At 43.4% G+C, this 19338-nt stretch overlaps 1 protein-coding gene across 2 annotated transcripts in view; it reads left to right on the top strand.

The window, feature by feature from the left end:
• The window catches only part of rtn4ip1 (reticulon 4 interacting protein 1), a 28619-nt gene that overhangs the window by 6166 nt on the left and 3115 nt on the right, over positions 1–19338 (top strand). For both annotated transcript variants that reach the window (XM_070979153.1, XM_070979154.1), the window contains 5 exons: positions 17111–17179; positions 17552–17676; positions 17964–18012; positions 18222–18358; positions 18695–18878. In XM_070979153.1, the coding sequence (XP_070835254.1) occupies positions 17111–17179; positions 17552–17676; positions 17964–18012; positions 18222–18358; positions 18695–18878 (564 nt within the window). The remainder of the gene's footprint in view (positions 1–17110; positions 17180–17551; positions 17677–17963; positions 18013–18221; positions 18359–18694; positions 18879–19338) is intronic.

The raw sequence follows: 19338 nt of genomic DNA on the forward strand, positions 1-19338 counted from the left end.
CAAATTACAGAGATTTGTGCATGTATACTCAGGAACCACGTCATTACAGATGCAGCAGCCTCGAAATTCCCCTCCCAGCCAGAGGCCATCCAGCTCCCAGCTAGCTCCCAGCCGGCTCCCAGCCGGCTGCCAGCCAGCTACCAGTCCCCCCCCCTCCTCTTGGGGAGGAGAATCCACTATAAACACGCCTCTTCATTCAATTGCAGGGTGTCACCAGGAGATGGCGTGTCCCTCACAGGAACACATCTCAAGGGCAAAGATTTTTACTCCACTACATTCATCTGCTTTAGTAGGCTTATTTGTAGTTAGGCAGTCACAGTTACTCAACTATTTTACGTTTATTATTTAAATCAACTTAGAAAAATATTTCTCGCACAAAGTCTTAAAAAAGTCATAAATGTGTGTTTCCATCAGCCTGTTTTAATGCATATTTTCGATTTTTTTCTCTTACAATATACTGTATGAATTTTTTTTGTGATTGTTGTGATCAAAAAAAACAAACTCATGTAAAAAAGTTGTATATAATCACTTCCTATATGATAATAAGCATACTTCACATTACAGGAACAGTCGAAAAGATTCAGTTCTCATCCTAAAAAAAAAAAAATGTTTTAACCTGATAATGAGAAGTATCAGCTCAAAGTTACGAGATCATGTGGTGGAGATTTGGCACAGTTGGTAGAGCGTCTGCCCCATGTAAGAAGTTCTCTGCAGCGGCTGTGGGTTCGATTCCCTCTTTCAGCCCTTTGCTGCATGTCTTCTTCCCTCTCTTGAATCACTTTTATGGCTGCTCCTCAGCTGTCCTATACACTAAAGGCCAAAAAGCCCAAAACATAACTTCGAAAAAAAAAAAGTTACAAAATCATTCCTGAGTCATAAAAGTGATGTAGCTTTACAAAACAGCCTGTGACTCCAAAAATAAACAGGCTCCATCTGTTTACATAGAGTTTGCTTTTGATAATTATCAACAAAAATGATGACCTAATTTTACTTTACCTGCGCTGGAACAGAGACAGAGCTGCAGGAGCAGAGCGCGTCATCTGGAGATTCCAGGGCTCGCCTATGTTTTCCGCAACAGGCGCGCGGCTCTCTGCAAAAATAGACCAGGAAGCGGCCAGTAGACAGTCATATTAGTACTAATTTTTGCCATCGCAAGATTTCCTGGTCGGACTGATAATATACATTTTGATGCATGAGGGAGGTGGGAAAGTTGGCTTATCCATAAATGTAATTAAGTGTAATGGAAACATTTATTGAAGTCTATAAAGTAGCCAGCGACACAATATTAATATCCGTGGCACAAATTGATTTTTAATTACTGGAGGTACGCGCTCCCCTCAGCCTTCCACCTATTTTACTGGCCATAGCTAGTCTGTGGGACAGTGGGGGCTGGGAGCCTGTTTGGCTGGTGACCATCCATTGAGTTAGAACAAAGGATACACTGTAATGCAAATAATGACTTTTCAGCCAACAACGCGGCCGGCTCGACACTACACATGCCTGACAGAGTGACAGACAGGAGAACATCATGACGCCCATGGTGATGATGCGCGATGTGTCAGTGGAACTACAGGTTTACTCAGCTCTGAAATGTGCCGGGAGTTAATCGCTTCAAATGCACAAATGCAGTGAAGTTCACAAACCACCAACAGCTTATAGAATAGGATGGACTGTCTATCAGTGGCCATTAGAGCAGCTCTCTAATAATTAAAATAGATGTCACACTGTGCGGAAGAGCTTAATAAGTTAACAAGAGATTTGGCCACGACAGCTGAAATGTAAACTTCTGTGATGCAAAACTGTGTTTGCTTCTGATGTCTAAGTGTGAAGCGTTTTAAATCATGTGCATCTTCTTTGTACTCATAAGCACATCAAGAATGCATTTTTTACTCCGGAAATTATGAAGAATCAACAAAATATCACAGCCTAGAGAAGGATCACAAACTTTTCAATGTCTAATGTCAATTTAGTCGCCTTTATATTTATTTATTTACGTGCATAACGTGCTGTCTGCCACCAGCTTTGTGTGGAAATACTTCAAAATATGAAACAATGAAACAATTGGATTTATACTTTATCCAAAATCGGGGTGAAATATTGCATGTCACGGATTAGATAGATACAGAAATCATCATCTGAGAAATACTCATGATACTGATTTCACTGTTTATTGGCCGTTTTCATGTGTGTGTGTTAACTGATTGGCCAATAAAAACAAGTAGATTGGCCCATCTACATCGGCCCATTGGCCCTTTATGCCCCACATAAAGGATGAGGATGATGAGGCTCACTGGCTGCGGAGGGAGAGTTGATGTTGTAGTAAGAACCTGTCTGCCTGGTCTAACATGATGAAGTCATGTTGAACATTTCCGTTTCCCAAAAAAACATTTATTTGAGGTGCAGCGGCACAATATTAATATCAAACACGCGTGCACAACGCCTGGCGTAAAAAAATGCATTCTTGGTGCGCTTCTGAGTACTATGCTTTCCTGCGACTATAACTTTTTTTAATAGTTACTGTTTATATTCATTGCGTGAACAGTCTGAAAAAAGAGACAGAGACACAGAGAGAAGGACACAGACAGTCACACAGACAGAGTGATGAAAAAGATTAGTGATAAGTAACTACAGTATATCAAGCCTATGATGTTGAACATCGCAGTGCGCAGCCGCCTGTGAAGGCGAACGAAATCTGGAACCTTTCAGCTCAATGACATGACTTTGAAAGCACCAAGTGATTTGTTTTAACGAATTTCGTTTGATTAAAATATGTAGAACTGTAAAATATCACTTCCATGAGGCTGTTCAGTCAGACATTAACAGATCACAGGCTGAAATTGGCATTTTCATTCTCCTGTCCCTCCCTCTTCAGCGCACTGTAAATGATTTCTGTCCAATAATATACTGTACACACACATACAGGACTCTGCGTATTGCTGGTCGCCGCATCAAATAGCGACCCGCAAATCTAAAATGTGCTACAAACAGGAAACCCACCAACTGAAAAGCAGAGTGGGTCCGCGAATCAGGCAGAGTATTAAACATTTAACTGTTTAGCAGTTCAGAATGCTAGAAAAACGCAACGCACAACTTCTCTTATTCATGATTAATTTTCTGGGCACAAATCACTCGGCATGCGGAGATGCGCTGGGAGCCTCTCCAAAGGTGGGGAGAGATGTGGAGGAAAAGGCAGGATGGGCAGATGAGCAGATCCAAGAAGTTTGTGAACGAGCACTACAATAATGTGGATGATTAAGCATAATTATATTGCACAGGGTGCTCTACTAGACAAGCAGTTTTTCTTACAGCAGTGGAGGCTATGTGCAGATCTAATGAACGACTCAGCAAAGCTGACACGGTAACCAATTATAATGACTGCTCCTCCTGGTGGACTGATCGAGTGAGTACAGGTAGTTTCTGCAAATGGAGCTTAGGGGCGTTACGAGTTGGCCCCGCGCCGATGACGTCATCGCGGGGGATCTCAATACAGTCAAGAACCCGCCTACTGCAGAGCAGGGACCGGTCACGGACCCGCCAGGGCCCCAGCACGAGATTAGGGGAATTTCGAGGCCGCTACATCTGTACGTCACAAACAGGATTCAACTGATCACTTTTGTCATTAGCTAACTTGTTTTTAGTTGGTAACATATTAAAGGAACTGAACACACTGTGTGAGTACCATTATTTTATGGTTCCAGCTTTTCATTATCTGTGAGACTCACATGCTTCTCCGCTCAGTCGGTGCTGCATTTGGATCCTGGTATCTCTGTTACAGTACAATCTGGCCAGTTATGGATCCAGTGCGCTCAACTTCGTGTGCCAACCACTTTGAGTGGGTTGAAGAAACTCTCAAGCACATGAGTCCGCTATGATGGTGCTAATGGCATTAGCGGCACAGGTTCAACAGATGGCCGTAAATTATTCTCAGCCTGCGCCTCCGGCTCCGCAATGCTTTTCTAACTAACTGCTCCATCCTCTTCGCCCTACAACCCCACACCTTTGCCTTAGAACAAGCTAAAGTAGCCTTCGCTATAAACCACCTGATGGGAAAAGCTTGCCTGTGGGGAACAGTGGAGTGGGAGAGGGGTACTCCTGCTTGTCAATCTTTCCAGTCTTCTGCCTCGGGGCACAGGAGTCTGCCACAGCCCAGAGCCTCCTAAATCTCAAGCAGGGGGAATGGTCTGTGGTCAAATACGCCATTGACTTCCGTACAACGGCTTGGCAGAGCAACTGGAATAAGTCCACCCTTTGTGACATCTTCACGCACCGCCTGGCAGCCTACATCAAGGATGAATTGATGTCGCACAAGGCACCGTAAAGGAGCAGGTACTGTTGAACCATACCTCTGCCCAGTCCTCCGTTTTGCCCACCAGACCTCGGGTTCAAGCCAAGCTCCTTCTTCCCAAAGGAAGACTCTGGGGCTTATGTCAGTATCATGGATGAAGAACTTGCCCAACAGCTGGAGATTGAGCTTGTTCTGCTTTCTCATCCCATCCCCGCAGTACTCTTGACGGCCATCTGCTTGGCATAGTTACTCATCAGACCGCTCCAGTTCATGTTCTGCTCTCCGGGAACCACCATGAAACTGTTTAATTTCACATCCTGAGGTCACCATGCATTCCCCTTATTTTTGGGTTTTCCTTGGCTCCAACGTCATAATCCTCACATGGACTGGGCACCAGGAGCCATCCTGGGATGGAGTGCTTCCTGCCATCAGGTTTGCCTCAGACAGGCCGCTAGTCCTCAACACTCCTCTATCTCAAGCTCCACCCCGACCTGTCATCCGTGCCTCCCGAGTTTCTCAACTTTAAGGAAGTCTTCAGCAAGGCCAAAGCGAACTCTCTGCCCCCTCATCAAGCATGTGACTGTGCCATTGAGCTTCAGCCCGGCTCATCCCTCATAGCTCATGCTTCCTACCTCATAGCCCCTGTCACCTGGGAGATAGAGGAGAGGGTGAGATCTGCCACAGAGAACCAGCCTGGCCCCAGTACCTGCCCCCAGAACTGCTTATTCATCCCTCAGAACCTGCGCTTGGGTGTTCTCCTGTGGGGGCACTCTTCCAAGCTCTCCTGCCATCCTGGAATTCAGGAGACCCAAAATGTACTACGTCAACGGTTTTGGTGGCCATCGCTGGAGGAGGACATCAAGGGCTTCGTCAATGCAAGCACAGTCTGCAACCGGCACAAGCCGTCCCATCAGTCTTCCGCCAGTCTCCTCCAACCCCTTCCTATCCCTCATCGTCCTTGGTCACACATCTCCCTGGACTTCGTCACTTCCTCCTTTCCAGGGCAATACAGTCATTCTGACTATTGTGGACCGCTTTAGTAAGATGGCTCATTTCGTGCCTCTCCCCAAACTACTAAAAGAGACTGCTGATCTGGTACTGCAACATGTCTTCCGACTGCATGAGCTCCCGGCTGACATGGTGTCGTATAGGGAGCAACAGTGTGCATCAGTATTCTGGAGGGAATTCTGCAGCCTGCTGGGGGCCATGACCAGTTTATCATCTGGATTTCATCCTCAGTCCAATGGCTAAACGGAAGAACCAAGAGATGGAAACTGCGCTGCACTGCATGGTCTCTCAGAGCCCTTCTTCCTGGTCACAATAAATCCTCTGGGTAGAATATGCTCACAACTCACTCACCAGCTCTGCCACAGGCCTATCGCCTTTCGAGTGTGCTTACGGTTTCCAGCCTCTGCTTTTTCTGCACTGGAGAGAGAGGTCTCCTGTCCTTCAGTTGAGAGGTTCATCCACCGCTACTGCAGCACTTGGTTCCAAGCTAGATCTTCTCTGTGTGTCGGGTCACTACATCACCACCGCCAACCATCATCGGTCTCGGGTTCCAGAATACCATGAACACCAGAAGGTTTGGTTATCCACCAGGGACCTTCCTCTCAGGACAGAGTCCAGAAAGCTGGCACCCAGGTTTATTGGACCCTTCCCCATCCAGATGATCATCAGCCCCAGAGCGGTAAGGCTGAGTCTTCCCCGCTCTATGAGAGTTCACCCTACCTTCCATGTGTCCGAGTCAAGCCAAGTAAAGGAGTGTCCACTCATGCCTGCTTGGTGCATCGATGGGGGACCAGCCTACTCCGTTTGCCGCTTACTTTGCTCATTGAACCCTCATCACTCGTTTCCACCAACAACACCTGGATCAGCCCACCAGGGCTTCTGCAGTCTCGGGAGGGAGGTTTCAGAGAACCAGGGTGGCTCCACCACCTGAGGGAGAGGAGTCATCTTCTGCAGGATTTGGATCCTCCGACAAAGTCGATTCCCTCCTCAGGGGCCCCTCCGCTCATCCTGTGGAGGAGGATGACAGAGAGATGCCAGACTGTTTTTGACTTTTGTTTTGGACGTCAGGAGCCGTCCCTTGAGGGGAGGGTTCTGTCACATCAGCCAGCTCCTATTCTGCTGCCACTCTCTCTCTCTCATCTGTACACCTGCTCAGCCAGCGCACACCCGAGACTAATCACTACCTGTGCCATACGTAAGTGGCTCCCTAACACTCACTCTTTGCCAGATTGTTCTTAGCCCGTATGCAAGACTCTCCAGTGTATACTTTTGGACAGATTCCCCAGTTTTGACCCAGCCTGCCTTTGACCTCGTCTGCTCTGCTGTTCCCCCGTAAAGACCCCTATTCTGTGACCCTGACAATGAGTTTCATCTTGCCCCCTCTGGACCATAGTATCTGTGACACTCACGTGCTTCTCCGTTCAGTCGGCGATGCATTTGGATCCTGGTATCTCCGTTATAGCTAGACTAGTGGGGGAAAATATGGAATGAAACAAAGTTGAATTAATATGATTTATGTAGGGCAAATACACAAACAAGAGTTTGCTGATACTATCACGTTGACCTTTATTTCGATTTTCTTGGCCAAAGGTACACGTCACTGTGACCTTTCTCATGAAAGTGATATCTCAGGAACACCTTGAAGGAATTTCTTTAAATTTGACACAAATGTTCACTTGGACTCAAGGATGAACTGATTAAATTTTTGTGGTTGAAGGTAAAAGTTTACTGTGACTTCTCATCCGTCCCATTCTTGTGAACATGATAGCTTGGGGCATCTGGAGGGGATTTCATTACAACTGGCAGAAATGTGCCAGTTCATATGCTGATTAGAATACAATTTTGCTCAAATGTCTCATATCTTAAAATTATGAAGTGATGACATTTTATATCCAACAGGTCAAAGGTTGGTTTCACTCTGACATCATAATGTTCTGCAAAACACTTTTCTGACCATTATTCAACACCATAACTCAGGAACACAAGGGGAGATTGTAATGTCTTCAATTTGTTTCTTAATGAATTGATGACACTAATCTTGGTGCCCTCCTTGAAACAGTGGTGATTGTATAGATCTTCTGTGCTGCCATGTTGAAGATGTGTTTAAAGCAGCCACGTTTTACAATTTGTAGCTTCTTTGCAGCAATGTCCATATTAAAAGAATTGTAGTCCACCACAAGCTTGTTAGTTTTGCTGATACTGAGCTTCAGGTACCTCTGTGCCCCTCTGTAAAAATAGTGTCTTCGTGATGGCAACGTGATTTTCACTGGAAGTCCATACAGAACTAACTTCCATTTTACCAGCAAATATACCTCATACTTATTATATTCCTTCAAAGTCCTCACTACATGTACACTCCTGATCAAAATTTTAAGACCAGTTGAAAAATTGCAAGAATTTACATTTTGCACTTGTAGCGCTTTCTGTACCGATTACCATAGGCAGCGCCCTAGGTTCGTAAACTTTAACTTCCTTATGAGTTAGTTAAACCTCCATTTAGATATTATGAACTCTCACTTGACTGAATAGCAACGTCACTTTAATTTCAGTATTACTTCATGCTTTCTTTAAACAGTACACTTATGACTATAAGCACTTAAAAGGAATCACCTGACAAGTTTGTTCCAATGGATTGATTTACAGTTTATTAACAGGCCAAAGAAAAAAAAAAAAAAATTATGCTTTCACTGAAATGAAATAAACCCCAACTTAAATAGTAAACCAATAAAATGGTCTCACTCAATACTCTGATAACTCAAAAATGAATTGAACTTATTGTCTCTTTAATCTTGTTCTGCTTTTAAACTCTGTTTAAACACCCTTTTAGTTTAAACACAAATATGCTCATTTGAGTCTGTTTGGCTATTATTCACCATTTATGAGCTTAACCAGAAAATAGCTTAATAAATGTTGAAAGCACCTTTTTGTGATATTCCACTTTTTTCTCTGGGCCCAGCCACACACACATACACACACTCGCACAAGCCGGCAAGGGAAAACAAAAACACGAACAAAACAAACCCCACGTTGCAGGCTTGGACGAAGCTGGGGAGCGTGGCGGCCAAGTACAGTATAAGTCGGGGCACTTTGACTGTGCAGAAATAACAGGTGAGTACTCATAGTAGCCTAGTTTATGTCACAAGCATCCCAGGAGTGCACCTCAGCACCGACAGGAGACGGAAGCAGGCTGCTGATGGGCTGACGGCTAGTGGCAGACAGGCAGGCAATGACCAAACGGCTAGCGACAGGCAGGCAGGCAATGACCAAACGGCTAGCGGCAGGCAGGCAGGCAGGCAATGACCATGGAGTACCCTCGGTGGCAGAAATCTTCTTCCTCCTCGCGATAGGCTAAGAGCACAGCTAGCCACTGTTCTCCGTCTCCAAAAAGTCACAAATCCAAACGGTCTCAACTTCTCGTCTCCACTTGTGGCGAAAAGCATCACGACACAGAAGATAGCTGGCTGACTGGGCTAGTCAGTCCAAGAAAACACACTTTGCAAACTAATACTTTTAGTTCGTAGCTCCCTCCTGCTCCTCACCCGCGATCGTCCTTGCCATTGTTTTTCTTTTTTTTTTTTTTAGTCCAACCCATCCCACCTCCTAGCACCACCACCAATCACACAACTCAAAACGTAACATGACTCACGAGCAGCAAATCACAAACATCACAATGAAAAAACATGTAGTCGGCTTATGCCACATGCTAGTCAAGTACATTACAACCAAACAACTTAAAGCCGCAGTATAACGTTTATATTCAAGTAACCATATTAATAACATTAAAACACATTAATATGGAGCAAAATTTACATGAACCTATTAGTTAAAAAAAAGAAAAACAGTTATTTGAATATTAAGGAGTAATTCAGATATTATTTAAATTTATTAATTTAAATTAGCCGGGGCTATACACTGTTAGATCTTAAGAAGGTTTTAAGTAGAGCTTCAAAATGCAAACAGAAGAAATGGGAGTGACACAAAAAAAAATTGAGTAAGTAATTTATTGCAAACAAGTATTAAACTGAAATCAAAAGTTTAAGACCATATCTCAAAAAAACCAAAAACCCCCTACAATAGAAATAAAATTTTAAAAAAACGACTCAGTAATGAGTCGCTGCACCATTGTTGTTTATCACCTCAAAAATTAATTTCTGCATGCTTGATAGGGTTGGGCGGTAATCCAGTAATAAGGTATCCCGCGGTATCGAAAAATAGCAACGGTATCATTTTCGTTACCGTCATTAAGAAAAATGCTGCGCATATAAGTCTATAGGGGTCTAACATAATTGTAGCATCTTCATAAGAAAAATGAAGTCCACTCCGTTCAATGTATCTGGTTGAATTTTTACTTGAGGAAAAGGTGACTGTGCAAAAGTACATGTTAAGAATGAACCAGAGCATTCATATGTTTTAACACAGGTATGTCCAGGCGTTCATTTAGGCGCATCTGAGCAGAGTACTGTTATCTCGTCCAAGCATACGGAGAAACTCCTCTGTTGAAAACAGTTTTTCAGCCTTTTTCTGCTTGCTATTGTTCTTAGCTCTCATAAAAGGATGAAATGCAAACAAAACAGTGAAATAACACTTGGGGCTGCTCAGCAGAGTCCTCTGTGAGCGCTCTGCTCCTTCATGAGACGGGGCGGTGAAACTAACTGCGTGGTTACGCTGGTCAATAGCTCAGCGACCCACCCACATTCACCATAGAAGCACCAATGACGATCCAGAAGGAAGTAACCCCAGAGATAGGTTATTGCATGAAGAGCGCTCCTTCCACTCTAGAAACCACCTCCTCTTTATGTAAACAAGCAGGACCTTCATGATTGATCCCAAACTAACACAGAGTCATAGGAGGAGACATTAGCAGCGTTTTTTCGGGCTGGAATATAACTTTTGACCACAAAACAGCAAAGGTAAAACATACTTTATGATTTAGCGAAGTTTTTTTTTTGTTAATCTTTGGCTGTTAGCATGCCGAGTTTTCGTCGCACAGTGAGGAGGCAGACATCTTAATGATCATCAGCCTCTCTGCTTTCATATGATACCAGGCTTTTACATGAAGTGGTGAAATCAGCAGATGCCATACCTTTGACGTGCGCTATTTTCGTGTTTTCGTTACATGCGCACATAATTTCATGGGGTGTGAATTATGTTTCGTTTGGTGACTATGCTAGGTAGAGGATTTTAACTGAGTTTCTCACCGTCATTCTGGTATGCTTCAAGTTAGGACTAGTGCTTCTTAGCGTGAGCATTGACTATCTGAACTGCGCGCATGTCACGCTGCCCTGCAAAGTGATTTTTAATTAGTCATGGTAATACCGTATACCCCGGGAAAATGTGGGGAAAGTTTGACGGTATCAGAATTTGAATACCGCCCAACTCTAATGCTTGATGCTAGTGTTTCCAGGAGGCTAGTGGGAATGTTGCTCCAAGTGGTGAAGATGGCTTCACGGAGGGCATCCACTGTCTGGAACTGGTATCCATTTTTGCCTTTGCCATCAGGAGGTCATGACAGTGGATACCTGACAGAAAATGACAAGCAATTTTTCAACTGGTCTTAAAATTTTTTTTATCAGGAGTGTATTATTTGAGTCTGAACAGACATGGATGTAAATACAAGTTGACAGAGTTGACCGAGGCATACAATCTTGAGGCAGTAATTCTTGTTGATTAGTTGCTTCCCCCATCATTGTTAATGGTTGATAAATATTGTGAACTTTACTTGAACTGGAAATTATTGCGCTGGGGCGGTTTGCAGCCGAGTGTGAAGCAGCTGGGATGAGAGTCAGCACCTCCAAGTCCGAGGCCATGGTTCTCGACCAGAAAAAGGTGGCTTGCTCCCATCAGGTTGGGGGAGAGTTCCTGCCTCAAGTGGAGGAGTTTAAGTATCTTGGGATCCTGTTCACGAGTGAGGGAAGGATGGAACATGAGATTGACAGGCGGATCGGTGCAGCGGCTGCAGTAATGTGGTCGCTGTATCGGTCTGTCGTGGTAAAGAAGGAGCTGAGCCAAAAGGCGAAGCTCTCGATTTACCGGTCAATCTACGTTCCTACCCTCACCTATGGTCATGAACTTTGGGTCATGACCGAAAGAATGACGTCCCGGATACAAGCGGCTGAAATGAGTTTCCTCTGCAGGGTGGCGGGGCGCTCCCTTAGAGATAGGGTGAGGAGCTCTGTCACCCAGGAGGAGCTCAGAGTAGAGTCGCTGCTCCTCCGCATCGAGAGGAGTCAGCTGAGGTGGCTCGGGCATCTCTATCGGATGCCCCCTGGACGCCTCCCTAGGGAGGTGTTCCAGGCATGTCCCACCGGGAGGAGGCCCTGGGGAAGACCCAGGACACGCTGGGGTGACTATGTCACTCGGCTGGCCTGGGAACGCCTCGGGATCCCCCCGGAAGAGCTGGAGGAAGTGTCCGGGGAGAGGAAAGTCTGGGCGTCCCTGCTCAGACTGCTCCCCCCGCAACCCGGCCCCGGATAAGCGGAAGACAATGGATGGATGGATGGATGGATGGAAATTATTGACAGACATGTAAATAGGGCATGCATTGGGCATCAGTGCAAGATGAGCGTTGATATGGTGATGTGACATGCATACATGGTTGTATACTTTTCCTACTCAAGGTTATCTCAATAAAAATTGCTATACTCTTCATTACAGCCACTAATTACCCACGATACATTTAAACTTTATTCTTTTTGGCTCAAGCACTTATAGCCTTGTCTCTCTTTTAGAGACTTCCTTGCTAATCCCACTGTTGTTTACACTTAGAGTTTTCAACTTTCTCACTACCAAGTAAAGGACAAAAAGTGGCATGTCACAGTGGAATGTGTATGATGTGTGCATATGCAGTGTATTGTTTTAAGTCATTTATCATAATTAGATTAGATTCAACTTTATTATCATCATCATAGTGCAACACAGAGACAACAAAATGCAGTTTAGCATCTAACCAGAAGTGCAAATAGTCATAATATCCAAAAATGTAAATACATGCAAGAAGTGCAAGTGGCATGAGGTATAAACAGTATGAGGTAAATGCAAGTCAGTTTTATGAAGATGAGGTGGTAAGACGTGTGTCAGTGTCAATGGGAGGGCAGTGGGGGTTGGAGGAGGGCTGCTGGCGGACGGAGTTCAACAGGGGAACAGCTCTGGGGAAGAAGCTGTTCCTGTGACTGCTGATTCGAGAACGGAAGCTCTTGAACCTCTTACCAGATGGTAGGGGTGCAAACAGTTCATGGTTGGGGTGGGAGCTGTCACTGCTGATGCTGCGTGCCCCCTCTTAGACACTGCACTTGCACTGGAGGTCCTCAATGGCAGTTAGCTGGGCACCAGTGATGTACTGGGCAGTTTTCACCACCCGTTGCACCCATTGAGGCTGTGCAGCAGCTGTACCATACTGAGATGGAGTCAGTCAGGATGCTCTCAATGGTGCAGTGGTAGAAGTTAACTTGGATTTTGGCTTTGGTTTTCCTATAGTCCATGATGAGCTCCTTGGTCTTCTTGGTGTTGAGGGTCAGGTTGTTGTCGCTGCACCACATCACCAGCTGCTGAACCTCATCCCTGTTGGCTGATTCATTATTGTTGTCAGGCGTATCACCTTTGTGCCGTCTACAAAGTTGATGATGTTGGAGCCATTCACAGGCATGCAGTCGTGGTTGAAGAGGGAGTAGAAGAGAGGGCTCAGCCCTTGTTGTTGTTTGTGGATAGCAGCATACAGTTCTTTCATTGCTAGTTTAGCATTAGCATCTGGGGTTTTATAATTCAATTCAATTCAATTTTATTTGTATAGCGCCAAATCACAACAGAAGTTGTCTCAGGACACTTTCCATGTAGAGCTGGTACAGACCAAGCTCTTTTATCTACAAAGAAACCAACAAGATATATAAGAGAACACAGACAGTAAGTTGCACACTGCACCCCAATGCGTGAAATTATTTTCTCCGCATTTATCCCATCCTCGGTCTGTCGATCCTCCGTGGCAGACCAGGAGCGGTGGGCTGCCAGCCGACGCCGGCGCCCGGGAACCAGTTCACCTTTGTCAGGTGGTGATCTTCTTGCATGTTTTTAGTGGGGGTTATTTAAGGAGGAAACCCCGGGTAAACACAGGGAGAACATGCAAACTCCACACAGAAACGCCCCCTTTTTTCCTTGAGCAGCAGGTACTGAAGGCATGGTGGAGGACACACCACCAGCACCCACAGCGAGATTTGAACCGGGGACCTTCTAGTTGTGAGGCGTGCTACCCAAAGCGGCAGTTATCACAGTGGATGTGAACTCTCTAGGCAGATAAAAAGGCCTGCACTTGATCATCAGATATTCCAGATTAGTAAAACAGTGATTCCCAGTGATAACAGTCTGGACACCAAGTTTTGTTGACTTATCGGAGTGCTCTACTGTTCTGAACACACAGTGTCCCTGCAGCTCTATCACGTTGTCTGGGATGCTGTTATTAAGCCACGTTTCAGTGAAAATCATGACGTTGCAGTCCATAAACATTCTCTGTGAAGTGATGTGAAGTTGTAACTCGTCCATTTTGTTCGCCAAGGACAGACCCAAAGCAGTAGCTGGTGCAGGGTTAGCAGTAACTTAGTCCATAGACCTCCGTGCTTCCCTTTCCTTTGTTTATGATCTTGACGCTGCTGGGGAGACAAAAGACACAGAACACAAGGAGCTGTTTACAAAAACTCGAGAAATCAAAGCCAGGGAAGAATAACGTAAATTCAGCCAAAAACACAAAATCAACTACACTGTGGTGAGCGGGTAGGAACAATAACAATATGAGAAGAATCAAGGAACTAAAGCACAAGATAAAGCTAGCAAAAGAACACGAAAACTAAACACGACCAAAAACAAGACTCACTCCAAAAATACATGAGAAATAGGTAGTTAGATGAGGCAAGGTACAAGGCTGGAAAGTTTATCGCATTGGCTCAAAACAATCTGGCAGTGAGGCAGAGCCGCCACGCTTCTTAAATGCAGGGGAGAGTCAACTGATGAGCAGCAGGTGCGCCGTCAGCCCTCTGCTCAGTCTGGTCACTCCTCCCCTGCGGAAAACAGACACAGAGAAAACACAACCAAACAACAGAAAAGAGTACAATAAAACAAACCACAAACCAAAGTATAACAGTACTTTAATCACAGTCCCTTATTTGGAACCATTAGTCTAATATGGCTTTTCATGTACAACCCCTTCTCTGTCAAAGCACTTGTGACCCTTACACTGCAGATTAGAAAAAGGCATTCTCTTCTTGATAATTCTATGGGTGACAAACATGAAGTAACACTGACTGACAGAAGATGCAACCTGAATCACAGACCATCTGGTACCTGTCTAATTCTAATGTTTGGGAAAGAAATCAAATCTTTCAGTAGATTCCTTCGCCTCAATATACGGCTGACAGTGGCATGCCTCACCCATGGGATAAAGTTTATTGATAATTTCAATACCTTTTGGGACTATAAAGACTGCTAGAAGCCTGAAAGGATACATCCAAACAATACTGGTTGCAGACTGCTCAGCACCAACCTGTGACATACTCTTGGCATGTAGTACCAAAACAAGAATGCACAGATAACAGCCAAGGACAGCACACACAGGTTTACAGCCTGTCTGACTACCCACCTGACCCTCTTCTTCATATCACACAAGGCATTCAGAGGATGTCTCTGTTTCTTCACCTTTATCACATTCTCCATGGATTCAAGACCCTCTCCCTCCATAACAATCACCAATGAAAGAGTTATTTAAAGCTGCAACAATGAAGTTCAGTCAAATTGGCAAACTATTAAAGAACAATAACCACAGACTTCATCACTCAGGTGTCTTCAGAAATGAGACCTACCCCATGTCACCTCACCTCTAGAAATCACAGACCATCTGGTACCTGTCTCAGTAATCTTAAATTCGTCAATGTTCAGCCACTGTCTCCTTTCCTGTCACAGAATCCCCACAGGTGACATGAACTCTTCTTAATGTCAGATCATTGGGTAACAAATCATTCATCATTGGATCATTGGATAATTGAAAAGCACTTGCATTTAATGTTTTTAGTTGAGACCTGGCTGAACAGCATTGCATGTGTGGCAATACTGATAGAAGTTTGTCCTTCTACACAGACTGTGTGTAATGACATTGACATGAGTGAATTCACATCATTTGAATGTATTGCTCTTGCTCAAGGCAGAATTATGAGGGCTCATCATTAGATTGTGTTGGCCACCAAAATATTCACTGGGAATATTATTTCCCAATAATAAATTATCCTCAAGAAAAGCCAGCATTGTTGCTGATGACCTCAGCAATCCTTGTAAGAAAGATGTAGCCATGGGAAAATACTCCAGTATTACATTAACTGAGCTCTGCAAGACTGTCACTGACCCTGTATGTACAGCATTTTAAAAGCAGGTGTTTAACAGTGTTTCAAGTAATTTCCTGAAAATTAGAAATACATCTCTGCAAACAGGCATCTTCTCTGATGCTTCAACTGCTGTAGTAAAACCATTACAGCAGAAACCCAAACTACATGGAAATGCACAAACACCAACTACAAACCAATAGCCAACCTTCCATTCATCAGTAAGAAATAGGAAAAGATAGTTTTAATGCAAATTAGCTAATTTCGTAAAGATATAATAGTAGTACTACTACTACTTCTACTGCTATTACTACTACTACTACTACTACTACTACTACTACTACTACTAATAATAATAATAATAATAATAATAATAATACTATACTACTACTAATAATAATAATAAAGTCTCAATTCTTGTCCTCTTAACCTAGGCGCAGCACTTCATACAACTGACTATGATATTTTAATCAATCTAGATTAAAAAGTTGGTTGGGCTTTATGTCTCTGTGTTAAACTGGTTTAAAACATACATCAGTGGTAGGTTTTACACGTGTTAAAGCTCATGTGTCTGAGAAACATGACATCTCTTTTGGGGTTGCACAAGGGGATGGCCTTGGTCCATTACTGTTCTCACTGTACATGTTGTCACAATTGATTTTTAAGTCCTCTATACAAAGCCTGTAATGGACTAGGACCTTCAAGAACAGTGTGATTGTCTGCTGCTAGTCTATTGGATGTTACCAGCAACAGCCAAAAGAAATTTGGGGTTGCAGCCTTTGTAAGTTATGCCCCAAAGCTCTGGAACACATTAGGTATAGATATCAGAGAAGCCAGCTCGCTTATTTTTAAAAGGCAGCTAAAGACTTATCTCTTTACATTACCCTTTAACTTGCTGTGACTTTGTGCTTTGTCTCAGCCTTATGTATTGCAATGCTTTCTTAAATTGTTGTATTTTACTTGATTTTATGCAATGTATTTTTTACCTATATCACATTACTATTTTTTTATGGCTGTATTTTACTGTCTTTATTTTCATCCTTATTCTTTCTTACTTTTACTATTAATGTCAAGTTGGTTTAATTCTCCATCCTATTTTACATTAATTTTCTATCCCATTTTTAAGTTCATTTTATGTCTTGTTCATGTGAAGCACTTGGTGCATGTGATTTCTTTGTTGCAAAGCAACTGCAATTCATGTATCAAAAGTGCTACACTAGTAAAGTTTATTATTATTGTAATAATACTATATAATACTTCATGAAGCCACATTGTGCATTTTTTGTAACCACACATTTGTATACTAAATCAGACCACACTGAAGTAGAGAGTGACCCATAATGGGACACTACACATGTGCTACTTTGATTAGATACATTACTGTATTGTGAACTAACTAGAAATGGTGACTTTTTGTGCCCTTGGTTAATGTTGTTAATGTTGTGTTGCTGTGTGTTTCCCTTAGGTGTGGGCAGCTATCCCACCATGGAAGCAGGGCAGCTTGGCTGAGTTTGTGGTGCTAAGTGCCAATGAGGTATTGTTGTTGGTATCTCGATGACTACATTGTAGCTTTGAGCAAATCTTCTTAGTGCTGCATAAAAATTCTCAATTTAGTATTGAGGTTTGCTTCTGTCTGTATGGAATAATTTATATCAGTTCTGTGTGATTACTTTCCTTTTTTCAGTGTCATCATCAGCACATTAATTTTTCTTCTTCCAAAATTAAAAGGCAGCCTACCTCTTGTTGCTTATTACTGAAGCATGCAAAAACTGACTCATTAAGTTTGTGAATATTTGCTAAATCTGGCACAGATTTTTCATAATGACTCAGAAGGTGTACTGCTGAAAGGTGTTGAGGCAGTTCTATGTTCACAACTCTTTTTATTATGAATGTGTGTTGTGCTAAGGTATCCCACAAACCAAAGTCACTGAGCCACACAGAGGCAGCAGCCATTCCTTATGTAGCAACCACTGCCTGGTCGGCACTGGTTAACACTGGTGGGCTCACTAAGGACAACTGTGCTAAGAAGCGGTGAGGGAACATGGACACCGCTACACGCACAAACATGCAATTCCAATTTGTTGTTAATCCCTGTTCACCCCGAAAAAGCACCCTGTCTTTGATTTAGCCAATTATTATTATTCCACTCATTCTTTCTAAGATGAACTCCTGTTGGCCTGCTCCACAATGAGCATGATGTGGTCTAGCCCAGAGTGCATTTAACATTAATCTTAATGAGGGAGAGCCTATGCAAAAATAGTGTATGACATATTTTCAACAAATTTGTTGAACATGTATACGTCTCCTCGTTCCTACAGGATTTTGATCCTTGGAGGATCTGGGGGAGTGGGAACATTTGCAATACAGGTATGGATGAAGTGGAGGAGGTTGATAGCCAAGCTGCATTTTTTAGACATCGTGTCATTATGTAACAGCCTACTTTAAATATATACCTGCTCTACGGTAGCAGTCTGAAGAAAAACAAGAACACTGAACATGTGGTGTCACTGGTATTATAAAAAGTCTGTTTGGCCAGTCAGGTCACTTTTGCCATGTGATGTGATCATTGTGAACAGATGCTGAAGGCTTGGAGAGCCCATGTGACTGTTACCTGCTCCCAGAATGCTGAATGGTTTGTAAGGGGTCTGGGGGCAGACTATGTGGTGGACTACACTGCTGGCCCTGTTGAGGAGCGGCTCGGTGCACTGGAAAAGTGAGAGAATCCCCCCCACACACACATTTGCTGTCATGTTGGTATTTAATTGGAGTTGGCTCGTGTATGTATCAATGATTCGTTACAAAGGCAGCCCAGTCCCTTTAACTACAGTCATCTCATTCATGTGGGAAAACTGAGCCCTTTCATTGTCTAGCAAACTTAATCACACTCAGATTAATCACTCTCTCCATTTCAGTAATCTGTCCGACCATCCTTTCTACACCTCAGATTCTCCCTTTTATTTACTTGGTCTTTTATGCCCAGTGACCCCACATGTATGTATTTTTGCTTGTGTCTCTTGTTTTCACAAACCCTACTCTTCTTCACCTCAAGATTTGACCTGATCCTCGATAATGTTGGGGGGGACACAGAGCATTGGGCGTTGAATCTGCTTAAGCCTTGGTGTGGCGCCAAGTATGTCACCCTTGTAACACCGTTCCTCAAGAACACTGACAGGCTGGGCATTGCTGATGGCATGATGCAGAGTGCTGCCACAATGGCCACCAAAGCCCTCAAGGTAATCATGGCAGAATAACATGGATAAGATAAGATAAGATAAGATAAGATAAGATAAGATAAGATAAGATAAGATAAGATAAGATAAGATAAGTTAAGATATTCCTTTATTAGTCCCACAGTGGGGAAATTTCCAGTTTTAACGCAGCAAAGTGGATAGCAAAAATAGAGGGCATCAGTAAAAAGACATTAAATAGCAAACGAGCAATATAAACAATATAAACAAGGAATATTGAAAAATATTAACTATTTAAACAAGGGGAAATACAGAAACTAGCAACCTAGTATGGGGAAATGTAAAATATGGGAGTGGCAACAATATGTAGTGTTTTCAAATTTACACCATGGCACAGAGGAAATACCAATCTTGCACATTGGAAATTAGAGATTCGCCAGGTACTGATATTGCACATTGGATAATACTCCTGACTTGAGTATTGATATTGCACATAGAAGTAATA

The sequence above is a fragment of the Chaetodon trifascialis genome, chromosome 14, assembly GCF_039877785.1.
Source record: "Chaetodon trifascialis isolate fChaTrf1 chromosome 14, fChaTrf1.hap1, whole genome shotgun sequence".
Taxonomy (NCBI): Eukaryota; Metazoa; Chordata; class Actinopteri; order Chaetodontiformes; family Chaetodontidae; genus Chaetodon; species Chaetodon trifascialis.